Source organism: Canis lupus, chromosome 5 (assembly GCF_048164855.1).
Source record: "Canis lupus baileyi chromosome 5, mCanLup2.hap1, whole genome shotgun sequence".
Lineage (NCBI taxonomy): Eukaryota > Metazoa > Chordata > Mammalia > Carnivora > Canidae > Canis > Canis lupus.
In genome coordinates, this window is record NC_132842.1 from 17,176,724 (window position 1) to 17,203,849 (window position 27,126).

The 27,126-nt window shown below is 35.0% G+C and overlaps 1 protein-coding gene across 4 annotated transcripts in view; it reads right to left on the reverse strand.

Moving 5' to 3' along the window:
• Nucleotides 1–27,126, reverse strand: part of LOC140633284 (ankyrin repeat domain-containing protein 26-like) — a 114,963-nt gene that overhangs the window by 61,737 nt on the left and 26,100 nt on the right. For all 4 annotated transcript variants that reach the window (XM_072825607.1, XM_072825610.1, XM_072825608.1 and 1 more), the window contains 10 exons: nucleotides 25,685–25,739; nucleotides 25,388–25,569; nucleotides 21,754–21,883; nucleotides 21,396–21,445; nucleotides 17,327–17,420; nucleotides 14,434–14,462; nucleotides 14,270–14,342; nucleotides 11,640–11,894; nucleotides 8,736–8,818; nucleotides 3,851–4,002 (listed from right to left, as the gene is read on the reverse strand). In XM_072825607.1, the coding sequence (XP_072681708.1) occupies nucleotides 3,851–4,002; nucleotides 8,736–8,818; nucleotides 11,640–11,894; nucleotides 14,270–14,342; nucleotides 14,434–14,462; nucleotides 17,327–17,420; nucleotides 21,396–21,445; nucleotides 21,754–21,883; nucleotides 25,388–25,569; nucleotides 25,685–25,739 (1,103 nt within the window). The remainder of the gene's footprint in view (nucleotides 1–3,850; nucleotides 4,003–8,735; nucleotides 8,819–11,639; nucleotides 11,895–14,269; nucleotides 14,343–14,433; nucleotides 14,463–17,326; nucleotides 17,421–21,395; nucleotides 21,446–21,753; nucleotides 21,884–25,387; nucleotides 25,570–25,684; nucleotides 25,740–27,126) is intronic.

Genomic DNA, 27,126 nt, shown 5'->3' on the forward strand with positions numbered 1-27,126 from the left:
AAGTCCTACAATAATTTACCACCATATTTCATTTTCCTTAATGAAACATAAATGAAGTTTGCTCTTCCTTTGTTCAATTCTACTATAATTAAGACTAACATAAATACCAGTAAAAGAATAAGTAGCAAGTAACCATAACATTAAACCCCCCCAAATCCAAAAAATGCAGATAGCTGACAGGTTAAATTGTCAGAATGGACCCATGTTAAACTTTCTTTTTGTTTAAGTGAGAATTGGTATTATGTTAAAAACAAGACACACGGGTTAAACTCCATTCACTCAACATTTATTGAATAGCATTATATATGCTAAAATGTTCTCTAAGCACTGAAGACACAGCCATGAACAGAAAAATCCTACTCATGAGTAAAGTAAACATAATAACAATAGACTACCCAGGCAAAATACACAGTATGAGAGGAGAAAAACTAAAGCAGAGAAATCAAATTTCGATGTGTTGCAGGGAAAGGGGTGGTTGAAATACTAGTCAGGATAAACCAAGAAGGGCCTTGCTGAGAAAGTGACCTTTAAGCAAAAACCAGGGAGAAAAGGAGGGAGCAAGGAGTAAGCCATGAGGATACCTGAGAGAAAAGCACTCCAGAGAGAATTACTGGCAAGTACAGAGGTATCCCTGAAGTGTTTATAATTTGAAGCAGGGTGGAGAGGGGGTGTGGGTGGGGGGGGGAAATAGTGAGAAATTCAAGTGTGGCTGGACAGAATGAAAGGGATAGAAAGTAGTTCAAATCAGAGAGAGAGAGAGGGAGGAAAGGATAGGGAGAGACCTGAGATGAATAAGTCATATAAGGCCTTGTAGGTATTAGAAAGAACTTCAGCATGTACTCTGAGGAATGGGAAGCAATTAGGTTTTGAGCAGAGGAGGACATAATCTGACTTATGTTTTAATAGATCCACTGTGTTTAGAATTAGTGGAAGCAGAGAAAAAAGAAAAAAACAAGAAGACAAATTAGTTGTTACAATAATATAGACAACAGATGATAGTGGCTTGGTCATGGAAGATGTGTTTGGCTTTTGGATATATTTTGAGAAAAGACCTGACAAGATTTGCTGACAGATTAGATGTGACATGTGTGAAAAAGAAAAAAGACAGGAGTCAAAGACGATACCAATTTTTTTGGCTGAGCAACTGGAAGAACTGTCATTAACTCAATTAGGAAAGACAGGAAGGGCAGTATAAGAAAGAATATTAGTAGTTCAATTTTGGACATGTTAAGTTTGCCATACCCAATAGCTATCCCAAAGAGATATCAAGTAGGCAGTTTCATACAAAGGTCTGGAATTATGCAGAGAGATTTGGGCCAGAGACATAAACTTGAGGAGCATTAGAATATACAAAATAGTAAAAAACAAGAGAAAGAAGATCAAGGATTGATTCCTAAGACTTCAAGGTGTAAGAGGTGAGGGATGAGGTGAAAGAAGCAAATCAGGATGAGATATACAGACTAGAAAGGCAGGAGGAATCCAGGTGAGTGAATGATATCCTGAAAGCAAAATGAAGACAGAATTTTGGAGAAGAGAGTTTTCTATTGGGGCAAATATTGCTGATAGATTCAATAAAATGAGATCTAAGAAATTATGTCTAGAGTTATTAAAGTGAAAATCAAATGGTAACCTTTTTATTAAAGTGAAAATCAAATGGTAACCTTTTTATTAAAATGAAAATCAAATGGTAATCTAAAAAATCAATTCTGGAGTAGTGGGAGTGAAAATTAATAGAGTGAATTCAAGAATGGATGGGAGGGAAATGAGGATCACTGAGTACATGATTCTTTTAAGGATTTCATAGCTAAGTGGAACAAGCATGGGTGATTTAATTATCTTGTTTAGCTGTAGTTTTCAATCCTTATACAATGATGTAGAATTTTTGTAATATTTTGGAGTTTTTAAAATTATATACATGTAGCACTAATTTTTTTTCTTAATGCCAGACCAAGGGACAACTGGATGGCTCAGTCAGTTAAGCCTCCAACTCTTGATTTTGGCTCAGGATATGATCTCACAGTTGTGGGATCAAGTCTTGCATTGTGCTCTGCTCTCAGTGCCAAGTTTGCTTGTTACCCCCATGCCTCCCTAACATAAATAAATAAAATCTTGAAAAAAAAAGCCAGACCAAGACATCAAATAATTCACAAAATTATACAACCAAAACACTCCTCAAAACTTTTCTAGATATATAAGAGTATATAACCTGATTATCATTTTTCTCATGCTTAGAAAGACTATGGAAAAACTAAGTTTCAATAGCAGTATTATACATTTGATAAAAATCATTTAACTCTAAATTATCTTATACTATCTAAAATAATTAGTCATATTAAAATTCTATAAGTATAAGGGGTTTGGAATGCAGAAAGTATTGCTATTTTGTAAACTGAATTTTCATAAATTATATAATATGTAGTCACTATTGAAAAATTTGGTGTGGTGCATGTTGAAATATATTCTGTTTTAAAAGGATGGATAAGGGGCACCTGGGTGGCTCAGTCTGTTAAGCATCTGCCTTCAGCTTAGGTCATGATCCTGAAGTCCCAGAATCAAGCCCTGCTTCAGGCTCCCTGCTTAACAGGGAGCCTGCTTCTCCCTCTGCCTCTGCTGCTCTCTGCACTCATACTCTCTCTCTCTCAAATAAATAATCCTAAAAAATTTTTCAAAGGAAAAATAATAGCATGTATGCAAGGTACCTTAAAAAGAAGACTCACTGCATTAGCAACCTCTTGGTTTATAGCGCAGGGAACAAATGTTTATATAGAATATGGGACAAGTTGCCAGGTGAAATCTCTTGGGAATGTTCAGATCAATTTGAGAGTCCAACATTTGAGCACTCATGCATTGGGAACCAAAACCAAAAACCTAATAATTAGCAATTTTGTTGGTAATAAGGTAGAGTGCTAGCAGGCAATTTCCTTTTGCAACTCAGCAGATATTAACAGTATCCTAAAGTTTCTGTTAAGATATCAAACTAAACACTTTAAATATATTTTGTTAATCAATCAAAACCCTGTAGACCTAAATTCATTTTTTCAAATCATCACATACTGCAGTTTTATAGGTGTGAAAATTTACTTCCTTATGGATGGATAGTTGGAGTACTTCCCACTTTTTGATAAGTGAATGCTGTAATAAATAATCTTAACATATATGTATATATACATATATAACATGTTTATGTAAGTATTCTTAACATATCTGTCATATTTTATATATATATACTAATATATAATAAATTTGCTTAAAATGTGAGTGTCTAAGTGTTGACACAAGTCATGTTTTCCTCTAGGATCTACTCCTGGCAATGAAACTGTTGGGATAAAGGGACAGCATATTTGAAATTTTGAAATGCACTGCTACATTGCCCTTCAGAAAGGATTTGTCAATTTCTTTTCTTTTTTTTAAAGATTTTTGTTTATTTATTCACAAGAGACACACAGAGAGGCAGAGACATGGGCTGAGGGAGGAGCAGGCTCCCCATGGGAAATCTAATGCAAGACTCGATCCCATGACCCCAGGATCACAACCCGAGCCAAAGGCAGACATTCAACCACTGGACCACTTAGGTGCCCCAGATTTGCCAATTTCATTTAACAACAGTGTATGAGAATGACTTTTTCCTCACATTTGCTAACCTAGGTTATTATTTTTTTAATTAAATATTGATCACTATGCCTGCAAAAAAAAATGGTATCTTGTTGGTCTTCGCATTTTTCTAACACCCAGAGTGGAATATCTCTACTAAAAATATAAAATGTGTTAATTATGAACATTAGATCCAACTAGAATTTGCTTTGTAGAAAAATGATAATTATCTACTGTTTTAATATTGCTATAGGCTTACGCATCAGAATCTTCATTCTTCATAGTAGGAAACAGGTGGTTATCAGTTTTGCCATTCTTTCTTTGTTGAATTAGTCCAGCAGCAGCAGCAGCATATATGTTTTCTGCTCCTTCCATTTTACTACTCTTCTGCTTCTTCCTTTTTTTTTCAATCTTCAATGGAAATTTGATACTAAGGATAATTGTTACTACTTTATTCATTAAAAAGAATTTTCTTCATTAATTATATCATTTGACTCAGTTCATCATAATTTTAATCAATAAAAATATTTTGCACTTCATCATTACATGTGATTGCAATTTTTGTAAATTCTGCTTCATTCCTGTTTGAATAAAAACAGAATTTTCTAAAATTTCAAAAAGGGCATTCTTAATTTTATATTCATATCTATACTTTGCCACCTAATATTCCCAACTTCACCACATCTGATCAGCAAATTTCAAAGAAATAAAAAGACAAAGACACAAAAATTTGTCCTCTTCTGTCTTTACCACCTGGGTTTGCCTAAACAGACAGATTTAAAGGATGTGACATTGTGGTGCTCCAGGAACAAATAGAAAGGTTTCCATTTTTGCATTGAGCTGTTCTTTCCCCAACTGCTTCTTATAATTCTTTTTTTCATTTGGATCCTAGGGCTATCAAAAGTCACTGTTCATTAAAATATGTGAAGCAAAGTTCACCATAAAACAAAGCAGAGCAAAACTGATATTAGTGTAGAATTTTGGGAAATGAGTAATGCTCCCCAAATTTCATATTTGATAACCATAAAATTTTATAGCTAGAGGGTATTAAAAGTAATTATCAACTTTAATTCCATTTCCTACTGATAATGGGAGTAAAACCAAAAAAGGTTACATGATTTGTCCAAAGTTCCTAAAGTGGCATTACCTAGCATCAAAAGAGATGAAACAATTCCTTAATGCTGAATGAAATAAATTACCAAACAAATTCATTAAATTAATTAGCTACACTAAAAGTGTGACTTTGGCACAGTTATTAAATACCTTATTTGAGGATGAGGCACTTAGCTAATTTTTATTTTAAAGGAGGATATCTCTAGATTTTTGTTTATTTTTACCTCTAAAGTCAGTTGTCTCCATTAGAGTCAAATACTGAAGGTTTGCTGTAAATCTATGCTACCTACATGATAAAAATCATATATGCCAAAATATACCATACTTTATTAAACATAATGTAAAGGTTTGACTCAACAGAAATACCTGAGAATGGTGATTAAATAAACATATATATATGGGCATCTGGGTGGCTCAGTTGGTTAAGCATCTGCCTTTGGCTCAGGTCATGATCCCCAGGTCCTGGGATCAAGCCCCATGCATCAGGTTTCCTGCTCTGCTGGGAGCCTGCTTCTCCCTTTCCCTTCTACAGGTGCCCCCCCCACCCAGTTGTGCTCTCTCTCTCTCTTTGTCAAATAAGTGAACCTTAAAAAAATATTTTTAAATGTGGAGGAGATGCCTGGGTGGCTCAGTCTGTTGGGCCTCCAGTTCTTGATGACTCAGAGCTGACTGAGGTCATGATCTTGTGGTCATAGGATCGAGCCCAGCCTCAGGCTCCTCACTCACTGGGGAGCCTGCTTCTCTCTTTAGCTCTCTCTCTGGCTGCCCCTCACCCTGCTCACACTCTAAATAAATAAATAAATAAATAAATAAATAAATAAATAAATAAATAAATAAACAAATTAATTAATTAATTAATTGATTAAATTCTGTAAGGAAAAAAGTCTGTTTTTAAAGACACGTAGAAAAAACTGTTGATAATGCAAATATTTGTTACTAAAAATATCTCAAAGTAGTCATGTTGGAATTCTACGTTCAAAGGATTTGAGGAAAGCAGAGAGGATTGCACATACTGAAGCAATAAATAGACTGGTTTAGCTGAAATATTTGTTTATATCCCTTCTCTTAGTTATTGCTTCTTTTCCATTGTATTGTTTATGGAAATGCAATTTATATTTAAGCCAATAGATAAAAACCCTAGACATTGTGATATATTTTTTAAAGATATATGTATTTTAGAGAACAAAAACAATAGCATGAGAAAGGCACAGAGGGAGAGAGAAACTCCAGCAGACTCCATGCTGAGCACAGAGTCCAATGTGGGGCTCTATTTCACAACCCTGAGATCACAACCCAAGCCAAAAACAAGACTTGGACTCTCGACTGACTGTGCCCCCCAGGCACCCCAAGATAATCACATTTTTTACAGCAATATTCTCTATGGTTATTTTGGTTCATGAAGTCACAGGGTGCATAGCTAAATCAGCTTCCCAGTTCATACACCACTTGGGAAACTGAAAGAAACTTAAGGAAAACAAATATATTTTCTTGCATTCCTATCATTTAGATAGCAGAAATAATCTATTTCCAAACACAATTATATATTGAGACAACCCATTTTATACATGAGCTTTCTTCATAAGTGGAAAATCAAATTGGCTCAGATAATTGATAAAGAGGAAAAAACAAAAGAGCAGCAGCTCTTTTGGAAGTTGAACTTTCAGGAGTTCTACTTGTAACATGCTTTTCTCATTCTTAAACCTTTGCATATCTTGCTGTCATTCTTCTTTTAGATATACTTCTGATGTTCTGAAACTATGAGGTAAAGAACTCATGTTTTCTAATTCAGGTTCCATACTTTTATAGTTTTATAGCCTGCATATAATGGCTTCTAGAACAAGTCTTGTATTGGTTTTGTTTTCTTGTGTTTGTAATAGCAGAAGTATCATGCCTTTTCATTTGAATCATTTGTTTCATCACATTGGAGTGAGCAAGCCACAAATCAAAAAGGCTTTCTGGGTCACTATACAGAGGGATATACCCAGTGTCTAATTTACAAATAGTAGTATTTTGGTTCATATTTTCGGCCATCTGCATGTCAAACTCTTGGTCTTCTTTCATTTCACATGTAACTAGTGGGTTCCTTACTTTTTTATTTTCAGTATCATTATAAAAACTCTTATTTTTGTTACAAACATGCTCAATTGGTTTGTTATCATTTTTAAAGTCTGATTTATTTTCATGTAAAGAAAGCTTAGATGACTGGCAAGCACAGTCCAGGGACCCAAAGTGAATGAGAGAGAATGACATTTTTGAGACTAGACTCTTTTTATTCAGGGAAGGCCTGAGATACTACAGAGACAGACACTCCAAATTCATCTTTTTCCTCACAATCAAGTGTAATATTTGACAAATTAGATGGTATTGCCTTTAAGTCTGCTCCTACTTTAGAGTCAGCATGTAGTGGCTCTTCCTCAGGATAAGTAGTAATTTGTTATTTTTCACAAATTTAAACCAAACTTCTGCTTTAAATCTCTGCTAATGAGTTTTACATTATTTTTCCAATCTAATTACCCTTGTTTCATCCACATTTCCTCATACTTTTACACACAAGGATGTTCTGAGTGTACAGATCTATCATCCTCTCTATCACATTCCTTATTCATTTCTGGTTCTTGAGCCATTTTTTGCAGTTGCAAAAATGGAATCCTAATTTGCTTGGTTTGACTTTCAGATGTCTCTTCTGCCAGGATATATGTTTGTAAAATAACTTTATCCTTAAGTAATCAAGTATGGACAAAGGAAAATTAGAAAATAATTAAAATTTTGTTATTTGCTGCTCCCAAGTCACTGGATTATAACTAAGAAGTGAAGACAGAAGAAAACCACAAATCCATACACTTAAATTTTCTCAGGTTTTTTTTTTTTTAACTAAATAATTCATTACATGTTACATCCACCAAGAAATGAATTAGATGATTTTTAATGTTACAAACTTAAAAACATTTTATCTCATCATATCTTAAACAGTGAGCTCCTACAATGCATTTTAGGGTTTTTGTTTTTGTTTTTTTAAAGATTTTATTTATTTATTCATGATAGTCGCAGAGAGACAGAGGCAGAAACACAGGCAGAGGGAGAAGCAGGCTCCATGCAGGGAGCCCGACGTGGGCTTCGATCCTGGGTCTCCAGGATCGTGCCCCAGGCCAAAGGCAGGCGCTAAACCACTGCACCAGCCAGGGATCCAATTTTAGGGTTTTTAAAAAGATTAATGACTAGAGAATAGGCAAACTAAATTATTAGGAGCCAACATCAATTAACATCAATCAAAGAAAAGTAAATTTCTACATTTTAATTCAAATTATGTACTATGAGAGTGTTAAACATTGCTATACATTATGTGCTTGTATCCAGCTCTAATATCTTGTAATGTCCACTGAGAGTGGATAAGAAAAATATTAATAATACTTACTGATTTCCTATGCTGAAATAAAATAACTGAAAAAGTTATTGTGTATAATCCAACTATAAAGGTCCCATCCAGGAAGGTGTGATTCTACAATAGGCAATTGTGTTGATTTTGTGACTCCATTCTCTGAAGTCAACTACACAGAGATCACAAGGCAGAATAAATCTTTAATCTTGGCATTTGTAACTGGCAATAGAGAACTAACACACTTTGAACTACTGAGAATTACTCCTTGTACATGAATCTAAGTCCGTAGTCATCACTGTTATACTGCTCATAATTTCAACTGCTTAAACATATGATTCAATATTTGAAGCTACCTTCTTTATCATGTAAAGAAGTTACAAAAATGAGAGAGGCTAAGAATATTTAGAAATTTTTTTGCCTCAAAAAAAATGTTTTTGCCTCAATTCCAAGGATGAAGTTTAGGTAACCGTTACTAAAAATTACAACAATATTTTAAGTTTTGTAACTTGTAAAGTTTTATTAAAACTAAATATTAAATTATAATATGTTGATTTCAATATGTCTGCTCAAAGATAATTTCACTTGAACCATGTTACATTAGTAAAGCAGGGAAAACAATATAAAATCAGAAATTTAAATTTAAATTTTTACATACCTGTGGGTGGTTATTTTCACTTTCATCGGGTCTTTCTTGCTCTTCCTCTGATGCCACTTCTAAATCTAGTTCTGCTGACAAATCTATAGATTTAATTAAAACAGGCTACTTAGAATGGTTAGATAAAAGTTTTACCTCTATAAAAATAGAAAATAATATTTTATCAATTAAGAGTTTAAATTAATCTTTAGTTGAAAGTTTACTTTAAGAAATACTTCTAATTATCTAAAATTTCAACAAACCATTTGAGAAATACTAAATGTCACCAGGTTAAAGGCACACAAACATCTCCAAGATTCATTCAGAAATTCATCCACTTAACATCAATGAATAAAACAATCAGAAAGAAAACAAAAATTTAAAATACAGTAGAAACATATAAAATCACAAGAGATTATTTTCTACTTTGTAACAGTAACTCTTAACACCCTAAGCTTCAACCACAGCATTATTCATCATTTCCAAAATTACTAGTACTTTTCATGCCTTTATTAGTGTACCTCGTCCCTATGGGTGTATGTCCCTGAGGAGCAAACATTATGAAATGTTTTCCTCTACTACTTAGCAAATTTATTTGCATCTTTTAGGACTAAGACTGCTATGTAAAGTCATCCTTGATTATGAGTATCCTTCCCCAGATAAAAATGATTCTGTTTCTTTGGGGTTACCTTAGTACTGTACAGATTTTTCTAGTGTACCTTTATCACCTGAACTGTAAACTACTTCTTTATGTATCTAGTTCTTTTGCTCCTACACTGTATGGGACAATCTCAACCTCTCTGAGAGAAGGGGAGGAGCAGAAGAATAGAGAGAATTTTGAGTGGGTTCCACTCCCAGTGCTGAGCCCCACGTAGGGCTCCATCTCACAAGTCTGAGATATGACCTGAACTGAAATCAAGAGCTGGACGCTCAACCAACTGAACCAACCAGGTGTCCCTGTAGGGGACATTCTCTTAAATCATCTTTGTGTAAACAGTCTTTATGTTACTTAGTAATTATTTACGGAGTTCCCACTAAGTGCTAGGGTACCAGATTTAAAAAAGCATGTATATATAAGGTGTCAGGAATAGCTTTTTTAGAGATAATGCCTAAACTGAGACTGCAACAGTGACATCAGACAGATTCAAAGGGATTAGAGGGCAGAAAATGGGGAGAGCATGCAAGGCTGTAGTAAGACAAGGGAGAGAAGCACACAACAGGGTAAACATTTGCCTAAAATACAGGGATCAAAGAGGAAAACATCACTAGCAGTTCAGGATGTCAGAGATAAGGGCAGACAGTATAAAGGGCAAAAGATGGAGAGTTAGGCAGAAGTCAAGATTATGAAAGCTTTGTATGTAATTTTAAGATGCCTGGACACAAATATGTTTTCAACAGTGGTTCATGGTCATATATACATTTGAGACAGATCACTGTAAATGCGGTGGGGAGGGATGAATTTGAGGGGCACTGTAATAAAAGACAGGAGATGAATTAGAAGGCAGGAATGCAAAACAAAGATGATACACACCTGAACTGACAGAATGGTTCCAGAAATATTCAGAATATAAAATTATCAGGGCTCAGTACAGAATAAACCTCTATTAAGTGAATCAACAACAATCCTGGGTCCCTGGGGAATTGTGTTCATGACTTTATAAAAGGCATCAAGTGAAAAGAAATAATTTACATGAGCTGTTTTAAATTGCTTGTATTTATTTTGTGATTTTTCTATTTCACATTTTCTTGTGGTACAGGAGCCTATAGGTGTTTTGTTTTTAAAGTCCTGCTTCTTGGATCTACCAAGCTCATGAAGAAGTAACAGCAAACAAGTCACTTGTATAGGTCAACAACTTTGGATTTACAGCATATACTCACTACTCTAGGAGATAATTGAAAATCTTTAGAAAATAAGTTAATTCTAGAAGAAAGAAAATAACATAAAACTATAAGAGTGAAAAAATATTGTATGACTTATTAGTACAGACATGATCATATGACTGATAAAGGACACTGGATTAACTGGTACAATAATTAGAATTAGAACACATGTTAGATGTGGTTAATCAACTGAGAATCTTAGTAGAATTACAATTGACTTTCTATATATTATTTTTGAATGATACAGTGCCTTAAAACCAATATTCCTTGTGAACTCTTTACTCATTTAAAATAATAAAACAGCACCTGGGTGGCTCAGCCAGTTAAGTATCCAACTCTTGATTTCAGCTCAGGTCACAATCTCATGGTTGTGAGACTGAGTCCCGCAGTGGGCTCCATGCTGAGTGTGGAGCCTACTTAGGATTCTCTCTCTCCTTCTGCTTCTCCCTTCCTCCTCACTTTCTCATTCTTTTCAAAAAAGTAAAATAAAAATAATCAAACAAAGAGATGGACTATACCAACATAGCTGAGAAGAGAATACTATGTAGTAAATTCTCAACAATTCCCGTTACTGCTGGGAAAGTCAACTCCAAAATAAAGTCATAGAGAATATAGGAAATATTTTAATATTCTGTTTGAGAAGGTGCTTTTTTTTGTTGTTGTTACAGTGAATATAGTATGACCAATACTTATGAATTTAGAGCTAAAAAATTAAACTAAGAAACTGTTTTGCATAAACAATCTTTACATCTCTATCTAGTTTTCCCAACTGGTCCCCAAATTCTAAATATAATCCTGCTACCCACTCTCAAGTGAAAGCTGAATACGAGCCTAAAAGAAATTATTTTCTTCTAATTCTCTTTCTTATTTATATGTATCTTCGGTTAGAGGAAGAATGCAAAATGTCTTGCTAAAAGATGCTCTCTTTGGTAGTATGTTGCATGAAAGGAGTCAACACAAAGTAAATTTTGCCACAAAATTAGTTTTGAAAAATCAGAACTATGGTAAAGTCATGAAGAGTCTGAATTCTCTATGATTCTTTACCTTTTTTGCTCTCTCTGTTTTCTGGTAGCTCTGATTCACACAGGTCATGGAGTGTAGAATTCTCTAACAGAAACACAGCTCCAATATTAATATTTTCTTTATCCATTAAGGTCGTCTGTCCAAATTCTCCGGATGTGGACTCAATTTTTGTCATTGGTTGTGATACAAATGGGCATTTATCATCAACTTTCAAATCCCCAGTTCTTTGACAAGTCTCATTACCGAGGGATAAACTAGAATCCCAATCGGAAAAATCTGAAAACAAAGTTTCATTTATTAGAATGTAAATAACAATACAAACTTAACTAATTTGTATAAATTCTTTTCTTAGAGAAACAGTCCCAAGTCCTGCTCTTCTCCCAGACACACTGCTTACCACTCATTCGCAGCTAATTATATTTTACATGTCCTATACTTGGCATTCACACAGATGAATTTAACTCTCATTTTTTCTTTTTTATTCTCTAGTATTACATAGTTTAATTCACTCACCAAGCTCTATTACATACTCTATATTCCATAAAAGCTCTGTGCATTGATAATTAGGATTCTTCAAGGTCTGAATGTTTTTAGTTCCAAACTGATGTCTAACCATTTATTTTATGTTTAAGTATGGCATTTTGCATTCTAAAGACATGAGTTTTATTTATTTATTTATTTATTTATTTATTTATTTATTTATTTATTAGTTTTATTTATTTATTTATTCTATTTATTTATTTTTAAAGATTTTATTTATTTACCCATGACAGACAGACAGAGAGAGAGAGAGAGAGAGGCAGAGACATAGGAGAAGGGAGAAGCAGGCTCCATGCAGGGAGACCCACACAGGACTCGATCCTGGGTCTCCAGGATCATGCCCTGGACTGAAGGTGGCGCTAAACTGCCAAGCCACCAGGGCTGCCCAAGACATGAGTTTTAAAAAACTTTTAATGAAAGGTACTACTTTAATTATAATGAGATGGTCTTTCCTCGATGAACCAAAATTCTCAGAATTTAATTTTTGGACAAATATATTTATATGAGAAATGAAAGTCTTGGGTAATATAATCATTTCCATGTAAAAACAAAATAAGTCTCAATCCACACTGAGATCCAAAAACTACAGTGCCATGAAACAGAAAATGAATATATAACAAAACTACTGTCCCTTGTTTTAAACAAGATTGGTCTGATTTAAACCTCTTAAGGGAGGGGATCCCTGGGTGATGCAGCGGTTTGGCGCCTGCCTTTGGCCCAGGGCGCGATCCTGGAGACCCGGGATCGAATCCCACGTCGGGCTCCCGGTGCATGGAGCCTGCTTCTCCCTCTGCCTATGTCTCTGCCTCTCTCTCTCTCTCTCTCTCTGTGACTATCATAAATAAATAAAATTTAAAAAAAAAACACAATTAAACCTCTTAAGGGAAAGAAAAAAGCAAGAAATGCAGAAATGAAACTTTAATGCCCATTTCATCACAAAGACCCCTTTATCATTTTAGGTCCATGAACCCTGTACATGGTTCTCCCAAATCAGTTCTCCCATGTCATCTGAAAATCCCCAAAGTCCCAAGATCCATCAATTCACAAAATCCAAGAGGTCAAAACTATCTTCATAATAATACCAAATGTTATTTGACATTTTCACTCTCATTCTCTTATTTACAGTAAAGTTTTCTGAAGATAAAATGTGTGATAGCATCACAACTCGCATGATTAGTGGATCACAGCTCTAATGGCTAACAACATGAGATTGTGCATGCTTGTGTTTTAAATGTCTAACTTCTAAGATTGTAAATATCAACAGATACAATCCACTTAAACAGACATTCTTTGGAATTCCCAATAATTTTTTTAAAGATTTTTATTTATTCATGACAGACAGAGAGAGAGAGAGAGAGAGAGAGAGTCAGAGACCCAGGCAGAGGTAGAAGCAGGCTCCATGCAGGGAGCCCAATCTTGGGACTCCAGGATCACATCCTGAGCTGAAGGCGGTGCTACACCACTGAGCCACCCAGGCTGCCCTCCCAATAATTTTTAAATAGTACAAAAGGACTCTAGGCCAAAAAGGTTCAGAATTACTGTTTTAAGATTGTGTCTACCAAATATTAAGATACAACTAATTCTTTCCCACATTTTTAATAATCAAAGTCACCATACATACCTGCACGTGCATGCACACACAAACACAGAGTCTGCTAATCAGAACAAGTGTTTCACTTAAAATGATTAATATAATACAAAGATGAAATGAAGTTCAAACACAACTGACATGTTAGCAAGTGAAGCTTTGCTTTAGGTAATAGAATTCAAATAAGTATGGTGAACAGTGGAAAAGTCTTAGAGTCTAATAATTAACTTCTGGGAATCCCAAAGAAGTAAAGGAATTCCAAACTGGGAACATTAGGATTTCAAAACTTAAAAGTAGAAACTTGAGCTAAAGCTTACATTTTTAAAATCTCTTTCTCTTATGTTTGTAAATATCTTTTGTTCAAACATGGATATCAGCAATGACACCTACCTTATTTATGTCAAATCCTTCAATTAAATTTGCCACACACACACACACAAGAATTTGGTATAAGAAGATTATGGGCATTCCAAATATTTTAGTGTACTTCTTCCCACAGTTAAATTTGTACTGTAAAATTTACCTGATCTGGACATTTGTTGATCTTTCCCTGCTACTGCTTCATTAGTAACAGAATCTTTCACTTCAGTGGTAGACTGGAAGGGTATTGAAACAATATGATTAAGACAATGTATATTTCATACAATCTGTAGTTAGAAATTCAAAATAAAAATACATAAGCTTTACCTTCCAATGAAGATCTTTTCCAGGAGATTCTAAAATGCAAAAGGGACATGTAGTTTATACGTAAATATGAAAGGCAACTATACATTCCTGCAGTTAATATTAAGGTGAATGAATCCTCATGCTTGGCTTTGAAAGTGATTACATTTGGTTTTGATCTTTTGTTTCTAGAGATAGGAAAGTGGGTTAAGACAGCACAAGAAAGAAATAAGAACCCATTATAAATATTGGAAAAAACAGAAATATATGTTCAACATAACATGCAGTTAGGATTTCAAAAGTAAGATGATGTTTCAAATGAAATCACTAAATGTTGCACATATACCAACGTGAACATGCTGATTGATGGGGGAGAAAAGCAATCTTTAATCAGAGGAACAAATGATGACTGAGAGGATAAATGTGAAAGCTGATGGTAGAATGCAACAGTACATCCTGATTGCAGTATGGCAGAATCATTGATACCATTCTACTACAAGTATTTGCCATGTTCTTCAATTTGTCCCATAATTTAAGCAGTACACAGTTATGATGACAGTTCAATTGAATGCATAATTTATTTTTCATTGGAGAAAGTGTTATGAATTGATCAGCCTGGATATACTTGTAGGATAATAGTTAATAAAAGTATTCATTTTTGTCTATACCCATGTGGGCCACTGGTATGCCTACATTTCTTGTATCCTCTAATTTAGCCATCTTAAAGTTTCTTGACCCATGCACGCAAGAAGGTATATAAAACACATTAAGAAATAATGTATAATAAGCTTTCAATATGGAACTATGACTACCAAAATGAGAAAAATCAATTTAATTGCCACCAAATTTTTAGATACTAGAAATCTGTATTTCAAAATCAGTGTCATATTTACTGATAGTAACAATTTTAGCATTTAATGAATGGCCTCTATCATTTCTTGTGTTTCCAAAATCAGTCTGATTTGGTAGACCATGTCAGTCTTGAAGAGGTTTGTTTGAAACAGCTGTCACCCCCCAAAATTAGCTATCTTAAAAAAACACCCATGCTTCCATATTCAAATTAATCTCACTTGAATAATGATTATCAATGTAACATATATCTTTGAGATCCAGTAGATTTGAGAAAGATGAATGGTGGCTATGTTTATCCCAAGTCTAGCTCCATTTGCTCTCAGTATTCTTTGTTGAGCAGCTGTGATCTAACCTGTTTCAGTACAAATAAACTCAAGCTATCTAAAATGAATGCTCTAGAGTTTCCTCACCAACTTCAAAACTCCCTAACTAACATAACTTTCTTTTTTCCTCTCTTTCCCTTCACTATCCCCTGTCTTCAAAAGTAATTTCTGGGGGCACCTGTGTGGCCCAGTCAGTTGGGTGTCCAGCTCTTGATTTCAGCTCAGGTCATGATCTCAGGGTTCTGGGATTTAGTCCCATGGTAGGCTCCTCACTCATCAGGGGTCTGCTTAAGGATTCTCTCTCTCTCTCTCTCCCCATCTCCCTTTGCCCCCTCCCTGCTCGTTGACTCTCTCTAACATAAATAAATAAATCTTTTTAAAAGGTAATTTCTGGTCTATGGTCTTGATTCTTTTTGCTTTTACTATCTTTTTATGGATATTCTCCACCACTTCTTTCCTCTTTGTTTAGCAATAATACCTTGCATTTATACCTTCTATTTCTGTATCTCCATGTTGAGAAATAAAAAGAAAATAATGCTTTTCCTTGATCCTGTTATGTCTTGAAATATCCAAGAGCCTTTCCAGATTTCTCTACAGGGAAGTCTACTTCCATGCTACTGAGCACATGACCCAAGGACCACCGACACTGGCATCATCTGAGAGGTCAAAACACAGAATTCCAGACCTGCTGTTCATGGTGTGCATTTTTAACAAGGTCTCAGGTGATTCACTACAATTTGCAAAATTCTGGTCCACACTGAATCTGCTGCCGCATTCCTTTACCTTAACCTTCAAATATCAAGCCTCAAGTTCATCACTAACAATTCTCCAAAACTGAAAATGTATTAAAAGTCACAAATGTTCTAATGGACTTTTTATCAGGGCTAAAGCTTCCTTGATCTCCCCCTAATTGACCCTGCTCTCTTTTTCCTTCCAATTCTCTTTTTTTGCACTAAATGATACTAACTTATGAAGTACCACCATTTTATATGACATTAAGGTACACATAATTATTTATTTGAAAGGTGTGTTCATTTATTTGACACAGAGAGAGCATGCACAAGCAGGCAGAGCAGCAGACAAAGGGAGAGGGAAAAGCAGGCTCCCAGCTCAGCACGGCTCCATCCCAGGTCCCGGGGATCATGGCCCAAGCCAAAAGCAGACCTTCAACTGACTAAGCCACCCAGGCACCCCTAACATATATACATTTATAGTTGACTAGGACATAGCTCTGCATAATCAGCTAAGTCAATCCTTAATGTCTTCCCAACAGTGAGAAAAACTGTTAAGGGTGGGAAAATTTTGGTTTACTACTCTGACAAGTTTTGGTACTGGAAACTCACTTGATATTATCCCCACATTTCAAATAGTTTGCTTCTCCTTTTAAAAGAATTCTTTTATTTTACCACCTTCCATTATAAAGTGTTACTTATTTTCATCCATTTACTCCCTGTACACTCAGCCTTTCTCATCATTCCCTCTTTGCTCTTTTCCAACTATTTCCAGACATTCCTTAGGTCTTGGAATACCTGGAAATGGAACCAGTAATTTAGCTCCTTTAGTGGTACTCTCAATTTAATCTGTAGCTGACACCTGATAAAATATAGAACTTACCTCCTTTTCACATCTTTCTCCTTTCTACACATTTAATAGGTGATTTTCTTTGGATATTAGGATACATCAGAATTTCTGTTTTGAATCAACATTCTATCAAATGACTTTTTATAAAATACAATTCTTACCTTCTACTTGTTCATTTAATATACTTTGCCCTTGTTGATCTGCACCTCCAGGTAAACAATCAACAGATTTCTTTGGAAGACTTGCAGAAATACTCTGTTAAAATTAACATCAATAATGAGTTGCATAAAAATTTCCTAGTCCTTTTCTAAGAAAATATTTGAATGCTCTGCTTTAATAGCAATCAGACTTACAAATAGGAAAAGCATGTATTGAAAACCAACACATTTAAAAACCTCATCTATGCTCTCTAGATTAAGTGTGCCTTTTAGTTTTCATTTGGCCATTAACTCTAAAATGAACATGGAAGGCCAGAGTAAATACTTTCACAGACAAGAAGACTGACTTATACGTACATTTCAACAAGGAAATAACAAAACACCTGACTCTACTTTGCATTCTCCACCAGAACAAAAGGACAGTAAAACTATGTATTGAAACAAATTCTTTAATAAGTATATTTGCTATAAATCTAAACTGTTCCTAATGGCAGAAAGTTTTTTAGTGTTAAAATAAGATACTTGGCATGATAATAAACCTTGGAGTACACCATGTTGAGTAGAAATAGAACACTGTGGAAGCTGGTGCTTCATTTAGATAAACAAAGGCTTGGAATTTTTATTGGTAGGAAAAATGGTTGAATGAAATGGCAAAGTAGGAAGAAAAACTTTTCTTGAAATTATGTTTAAATAGTAGCAAAAAATTTTAGATATAGGTATGAAATGTTTCAAAAAGTATAGTAAGCTTTCAGAAGGGAAGAATAAGAACATTTATTGAGGCCAAACCTGTTGGGACCCCTCTCACTCCTAAGAGCTTTCTCTATATCTTTACTTAATAAACTTCTTTCATTTTACTCACACACAGAAAAAGAACATTTATTGATTAATCACCTAAAAGGTACCAGGCATTTGTTTTAGTATGCACATTTTCTTTTCTACACTCAAAAATATCAATTGTTATAACAACGGGGTGGGTCTTCCTGCTTCCTGGTTATTCTAAGACATTAGAGTGAAATGATGAACAGATGTGCTCCATGGTTCTCTCTGTCCAGAATGTCCTTCTCCAAGACATTCTTGTGACTGGTCCTTCCCATCCTTCACTTGGCAGCTCTGGCCATACTCAGAGAGATTTTTTTCTGACTACCAAGATTCCACTCCCATTCTCATCCCCATCCTAAATACAAACGCCTCCAAAATTCCTAAACTAACGTTTCCATTTTTTTATATGAAACACTGATAGTGACTTAAAATGGATCATTGTTTCCTAATTTTTCTGCTCCTACCACTACACCCTGTACAGCCTGGTCATAGTTAGTATTCAGTAACAGAAATGTATTTGTGAAACAGTGAAAATCATGTCACTGAGGGGGTGCCAGGGTGGCCAGTCAGTTGAGCATCCAAATCTTGATTTCAACTCAGGTCATGGTCTCAGGGTCATGAGATCAAATCCCACATTGGGGCTCTGTGTTGAGCTTGAAGCCAACATAGGATTCTCTCTCTCCCTCTCCCTCTGCTCCCCCTCCCCACCTGATCACACATGTGCTCTCTCTCTCTCTCTAAAAAATAATCATCATCCTCATCTCACTGAGAAGGTCTAAGTACCAAATCACTATGCTTGAAGAATGCAAGGGCTGAGGGTGTTGAAGGCCACACAGTCAAATATTCACAAATGACTTGATTCCCCAAAAACTTAACTACTCATCTCCTATTGAATTTCCTACTTTAAGAGCAATTAGACTTAAAAATAGGAAACGTATATATGAAAAACCAAAACATTTAAATAAAAGACTCATATATATGTTCTCTAGATCTAAGTTACTTTTTAACCCTCATTTGGCCACTGACTGTAAACTGAGCATGGAAGTCAAGTAAATTATAAATTAATGTTGACCTTACCAATAACATGAAGTCAATGAACAAACTTTGTATATGATAGGTATTATACAATGTATTCTTAAATATAAACTAAAGAACAGGTTATTAAGAAAATCATAAGGAAGGGAAGCTACATTAAGAAAGTACTGTATCGAAAAGCATCTGTAAGTGGACAGACAGTTCAAGCCCATCTTGCTCAAGGGCCAACTCAACGTCTCTAATCACAGGCTATTGAAACTTAACATACCCCAAATTACAAATCCACCTGTCCACTCTAACTTTCCCATTCTTTTCTTAACACTTGCCATTTTACTGTCCTCAGAAATTTCACATTTATAAAACATGCCCTCTATATTTAGTAAGTCACTAAAATACTGCTGTGATCACTTTTGCCTTATATTTCTAGAGCATTCTTTACAGCTTTACAAAGTGCTTTCACCTTTGTTACCACATTTGGTTATGACACATACCTGAGAGGTAGGTATTAGTACCATTTTTATGAATGAGGTCACTGACATTCAAACAGGTTAAACAAGTTTTTCTGAGATCCTACAGCTAATAAGTAACAGAACCAAGATGGTAGCACATCTTTTGACTTCAAATACAGTGCTCATGCCACTGTAGAGCAGCTGCCTCTACTAAGACATAGATAGGCCCTTTTTACCTTCTTCCATAGTTGTCACCTTAGAATAGGTCATCATTACTTTATAGTTATGTTACTCTAAGTAGGGCTGCCACAAAGATATGAAGTGCATGCTATTTTAACTATCCAAAATGTTTTTACCTTTTAAAATACCACTAAACCAGGGAGGGCTTGATGGCTGAGTCAGTTCTGGGATCAAGCCCCAAGTCATCAGCCTCACTGCTCAGTGGGGAGCCTGCTTCTCCCTTTCCCTTTACCCCTTTTCCCACTCATGCTCACCCCCCCCTCAAATAAATAAATAAATAAATAAAATCTTTACAAAAATAAATGAATAAAGCACCACTAAACCACATTGTTATTATACTCCCAATGCTCCTTGTAGATCTACCTGACAATCCAAATATAATACTTTTAGGGTGCCTGGATGGCTTAGTTGGTTGAGCATCCAACCCTTGGTATCAGCTCAGGTCATAATCTCATGGTCATGGAATCAAGCCCTGTGATGGGCTCTGTGCTCAGAGTGGTGTCTGCTTCAGATTGTGTCTCCTTCTCCCTCCCACTTGCTCACTCTCTCTCAATAAATAAATAAATACATAAAATCTTTAAATAAATCTTTAAATAAATCTTTAAATATATATTTGATAAATAAAATGTGATATAATATATATTACACATAATACACAAACTATATATAAATATATATGCCTTATATAAAAGGATATAGAAATTATATAAAATATAAAAATATATTAATATAATATATTTAATATATAAACATAATGTATATTATATATATTTTTATATATTTATATAAAACTATAATCCAAACTCTCTCTAGATCTCATTAGAAGTTTTGCACATCCATATACACCACAGAATCATACATTTCACCATAGGTTGACCTAGAGTAATTCTTTAGCTTTTTAGATAACTTCAAAACCCAAACTTGGGATGCTTGGGTGGCTCAGGGATTGAGCATCTCCCTTCAGTTTGGGGTGTGATCCCAGAGTCCCCGGATTGGGTTCTCCATGGGGCTCCCTGTGGGGAGATTGCTTCTCCCTCTGCCTGTGTCTCTACCTCTCTGTGTGTGTGTCTCTCATGAGTAACTGGATGGAATATTTTTAGAAAGGATTCCTTAACACATTTTTAAAAAAGATTTTATTTATTCATGAGAGACACAGAGAGAGGCAGAGACACAGGCGGAGGGAGAAGCAGGCTCACCACAGAGACCCTGATGTGGGACTCAATCCCTGGACTCCAGGACCATGCCCAGAGCATAAGGCAGATGCTCAATCACTGAGCCACCCAGGCATCCCGATTCCTTAACACTTCTAAGCTCAGTTTTCTGCAATACTACTACACACCTTTCACTAAGTTAAGCTTGCAAATTAGCAGAACTGTAGTATTATATTTAGCACATAATTATCAAATACAGGTAAAAAGTATAAGGAATTAGTTTTTATTGGCAAATGCAGAGATGAGAGTGTAAAGTCTAAGCATTGGTTTTATAACATCACTCAATGCTTATATTTTAAAATAATAAGAAGACAGTACCTCAGAATCCCAAGGTGAACTATCTTCTCGCTCTAAAGCTGACATCCTATCTGTAAAATATAGTCACAAATACATTAATGAGAACATGTATTACTATGAATTCTAAACACATATACAAGCCTATCCCCATTCACAAATATTTTAATAAAATAAAAGTATTAGGAGATAAGATTTTTCAGAGGGTGGAAGCATTTTCAGGAAGAAAAAGTTGGTAGTAGTTGGGATACTTAGAAAGATAGCAAAAGAAAATTCACTTAATGAAATGAAATGGATAACATATTTGGATCTACATACTTTCATATTGTTTTATACAAGCATGTAAGCATAGAAAAAAACTCATAGATTTTCACTGACTTACCACTTGTATTATTTTTGTGTGCTCTATCAGCAGAAGTCAAATTGTCATTAACTGTTTGCTTTTGTGGAGCACTTTCAATAATATCAATACCATTGTCCTTTTTTTCAATTGCTGGCTTCGTTGCTCCTTCCTATATGAACACCACCAAAAACAAAACAAAACAAAACAAAAAACAAAAAAAACCACTCCAACATCAAAAAACATCACATTAATTCACTTACTCACTCCTCAGAAAGACAAATACATACCATATCTGTCAAGTCATAGGCACTATCATGGAGTCTGCCCTATAGGCTAGTAGGGGTACAGATGGATGAAAACAAATAAGAACAGAAGAGGATCATTCACTAGTTCTACAAGTGAAGTGAATAAAGTACAGTGAAGGCACAAGGAGAAAAAAAATGCATATGGGAAATCAAGAAATGCTGCGAAGATAAGGCTGTATCTTGAAAGACAAAGTATAAAGGAGTGTGTGAAGGGCATTCTAGCAAAGGTAGAATGATCAAAAGGAGAAGCAGGAAATAACATAGTAAGTGACAATAGCTCAGAATGTGGCAAAACTAGGACACAATTATTGGGAATGGGGTAAAGAGATATAATTGGAAAATCAGGATTGAACCAAAAAAGACAGGGGTCATGTTAGGATATGAACTTTCTCCTTCAGGTAATGGGGAATCCACTAAATAAGCAGAGGAGTTACATCATCACAAATATATTTTAGAAATATAACTCCAGTATCAATGTAAAGATGAACATAAAGGAACCAAAAGAGAAGAGTATTTCAAAATTATAGGTGAGAAAGTGAATTACAGTAATAAGATGTGAAAAATTATAAGCAGGTACAAGATACTGAATGTGGTGGGGTGACTGGATGTGGTGATTTTTTAAAAAGATTTATTCATTTATTTATTTTTTGAGAGAAAGAGAGAGTGTGTGTCCATGCAGGGGGAGAGGCAGAGGAAGAGGAAGAGAGAAAATCCTCTTCCCATTCAGCCTCCCCACTCAGTACAGAGCCCAACACAGGGCTCAATGCCAGGATCCTGAGATCATGACCTGAGCCACCATTAAGAGTCAGATGCTTAACCAAGTGAGCCACTCCAGTCACCTGGATGTGATGTCACCTAATTTTAGGGAAGCTTGGAGTGCAGGATTTTTTTTGCTTCAGTATTCCAATGGTGCTATATACTAGGATGGCGAAAACAAAGGACAAGCAGATTACAAAGTCAGGAAAAGGAAAGGGTCAGAAATAATATCTTCAGTCTGGGACTTCACCAAATTTGAAGCACCCAGGGGACTTACAAAGTAAGTTTTAGATAAATACATTTGGAGTAGGAAAAAAATGACAATACTAAGGAAAACCACATGATGTTAAAAAGATAGTTATCTATAAAATATACTAACCTGATATAATTAATGTCAACCTACACAAAACTCTGAAATTTTCAAAATAAAAATAAAGGAAGGGGGGAAAAACCATGGGATTCAATATTTCAATTATATACTTCAACATTACTTTCTAGGACAGAAAATACACTTTTATTAATATAGGCAAGTAATGAGCACCTGGATGGCTCAGTTAGCTAAACATTCAACTCTTGATTTCAGCTTAGGTTATGATGTCAGGGTTGTGACACTGAGCTTTATTTACATCAGGCTCCACGCTGAGAAGGATGTCTGCTTCTCTCCTTCTCTCTGCCCTTCTCCCCTTTCTTAAATAAATAAATCTTTAGAAAAATGCATATATACATATATATGTATATATACATATGAACAAGTATTCATTTCTGTAACGAATACCATTTTTTAAATAATAAATTTCTTTTTTATTGGTGTTCAACTTGCCAACATACAGAATAACACCCAGTGCTCATCCCATCAAGTGCTCCCCTCAGAGCCTGTCACCCATTCATCCCCACCCCCCACCCTCCTCCCCTTCCACCACCCCTAGTTCGTTTCCCAGAGTTAGGAGTGTTTATATTCTGTCTCCCTTTCTGATATTTCCTACCCATTTCTTCTCCCTTCCATTCTATTCCCTTTCACTATTATTTATATTCCCCAAATGAACGAGAACATATAATGTTTGTCCTTCTCCGATTGACTTATTTCCCACAGCATAACACCCTCCAGTTCCATCCACATCAAAGCAAATGGTGGGTATTTGTCGTTTCTAATGGCTGAGTTAATATTCCATTGGATACATAAACCACATCTTCTTTATCCATTCATCTTTCGATGGACACAGAGCCTCCTTCCACAGTTTGGCTATTGTCGACATTGCTGCTATAAACATCGGTGTGCAGGTGTCCCATCGTTTCACTGCATCTGTATCTTTGGGGTAAATCCCCAACAGTGCAATTGCTGGGTCATAGGGCAGGTCTATTTTTAACTCTGAGGAACCTCCACACAGTTTTCCAGAGTGGCTGCACCAGTTCACATTCCCACCAACAGTGCAGGAGGGTTCCCCTTTATCCACATCCTCTCCAACATTTGTGGTTTCCTGCCTTAATTTGCCCCATTCTCACTGGCGTGAGGTGCTATCTCATTGTGGTTTTGATTTGTATTTCCCTGATGGCAAGTGATGCGAAGCATTTTCTCATGTGCGTGTTGGTCATGTGTATGTCTTCCTCTGTGAGATTTCTGTTCATGTCCTTGCCCATTTCATGATTGGATTGTTTGTTTCTTTGGTGTTGAGTTTAATAAGTTCTTTATAGATCTTGGAAACTAGCCCTTTATCTGATACGTCATTTGCAAATATCTTCTCCCATTCTGTAGGTTGTCTTTTAGTTTTGTTTTAAGAGTCTTGAAGCTTAAAATTTTTTTTTTCATTTAATGGATAGAGATTAAGAACCTAACTTAGCTAAGAAAAAATTTCAGTTTTAATTAATAAAAAGACTAAATAAAATGCTTATTTATGTCCTCTCTTTATTCTCAAAAGATCTAAAATCAGCCAAGATTATACTACACAGTAAGTTTCATTAGAAACCACAAGAAAGACACTGGCCAAAACTCAAAATTCATAATAAATCTGATTACAGCTTAAAACAGATTTCACTATGCATTATCTATAAACTCAAGTTTTGCTAAATTAAATACAGGCTATCATACTTTATTAAACTTAAAAGGATAAAATTTCCTTTCAGTTCTTCATAAAAACCAGCTGTCATTCAGAAGAGTCTGAGCATTTTTTTTATCTGACTTTCTTTTCTTAATTTGCATTTAAAATAGTTTCTATCATATTTTATAATATACAGTATCTGTTCTCCCTTAGCCTCACTACTGCTGGTTTTTTTTTTTTTTATAATAATCTCTCTAAATTATTCTATCTTTACATTCATCTTGTCCTTCTTAAATGAATTCTTCCCCCACACTCCCTCCTTCATCTTCACATCCATCTAGCTATTCTTTCCAGTTGCTTTCTAATTCTTTCTTTCTTTCCATAATGGCATACCTAAGATTTGTTTATTCCCACCAACTGTTACAAATCTCAACCCAGTACTTACTTCTCTGTTGTTATTACACTGTTTTCTCTTATATTCTTGAGGGCTTCCATTTCTTCCTAAGATTCTTTTCATTATAAGGATATCAAGAGGATGGTATGTGAAAAAACATGGGGGAAAAATTCAAAACAACTTACCTTTGTAACACCAAGCATTGCTAAAGACGTTTGAGGAGTTCCAGGTGATACAAAAGCAAGAGGAGAATAGTCAGAGACATTGACTGATGGTTTCCAAAGAGTTTCAGTCTTATCTTCACTTGCAAAATTGTTCTCAGCAAATAAAGGTCTATCTTCTAGGCTCACAATGCCACATTTTGCCCCTATTTAGTGAAAAACAAAGTAAAGAGTACATGAAGGTATCTGTAACTTCAAATTACTAAATAACACAAAAATGGACAAAACTCAGTGAATAACACAAATCTTCAAATAGCTTACTCTTGGCTCGCAGAAAAGCAGCCATTAGCTCTCTTAAGTTTGGTTTCGGGACAGCCTAGAAAAAAATTGATAGTTTTCAGGATTACAAGTATCACATTTCATAAAAATAACTGTAATATTCACCATTACCAAATGAACACCATTACAAAAAGAACACAGGTTTTGGAGATCATTCAAATACAGATTCAAATCTCAGTTGTGCCATTTACTAACCTACATTTTCTCATGGGGTGAAGATTATAAGAGATTTAATAGTCCCAAAATGTTACTTTTCTTACCCCAACTGATTATTATACAAAGTCTTCCTCAAAAAGTTAAAAATAGAGCCATCCTATGACCCAGCAATTGCAGTACTGAGTATTTATCTAAAGGATACAAACATAGTGATTTGAAAGGACACCAGCACCCCAACATTTAAAGCAGCAATGACCACAATAGCTAAACTACAAAAAAAGCCCAGATGCCCATTGACAGATGAATGGATAAAGAAGATACGGTGTGTATAAATACAATGGAATATTACTCAGCCATCAAAAAGAATGAAATCTTGCCATTTGCAACAACATGGATGGGACTAAAGAGTATTATACTAAGTGAAATGTTAGTTAGAGAAAGACAAATACCATATGATTTCAATCCTATGTGGAATTTAAGAAACAAAACAGAGGTGCATAGGGGAAGGGAGGAAAAATAAGATAAAAATCAGAGAGAGAGACAAACCATAAGAGACTCTTAATCATAGGAAATAAACTGAGGGTTTTGGAGGGGAGAGGGTTGGAGCAATTGGGTAATTAAGTGATGGGCATTAAGCAGGGCACTTGAAATAGTAAGCACTGGGTGTTGTATGCAACTGATGGATCACTGAATTCTACCTCTGAAACTAATAATACACCATTTATTAATTAAAATGAATTTAAAATTTTTAAAAATACTTTCTTTACAAAAATAACCTAAAATAAAAATTTATCCCTAGGTAATTGAAATTCAAAAAAACTAACATTAAGAAATGTCATTATTGGGATGCCTGTATGGCTCAGTGGTTGAACATCTATCTGCCTTTGGCTCAGGGTGTGATCCCAGAGTCCCACATCAGGCTCCCTGCATGGAGCTTGCTTCTCCTCCCTCTGCCTCTGTCTCTGTCTCTTTCTGTCTCTCTCATGGATAGATAAATAAAATCTTTTTTTTTAAATTAATTATTTTATTATATTTTAAAAATACATGATTTATAGTTGCATGACTATCTCTTAGAAAATATTAAAATTTAGTTTTATTTTATTTAGGCAAGTTGGAATTACAAACAGTTTACGTTGCTTTTGTTTGTCAAAATGCTAAGGGAAAATGACTGTTTAAAGTCAGCTCCTTCAGGAAAGAGAAAAAAAAATAAGCCTTGTGGGGTAATGATTCAGGAATGAAAACCACAGACACACACAGACAAGAGAAAG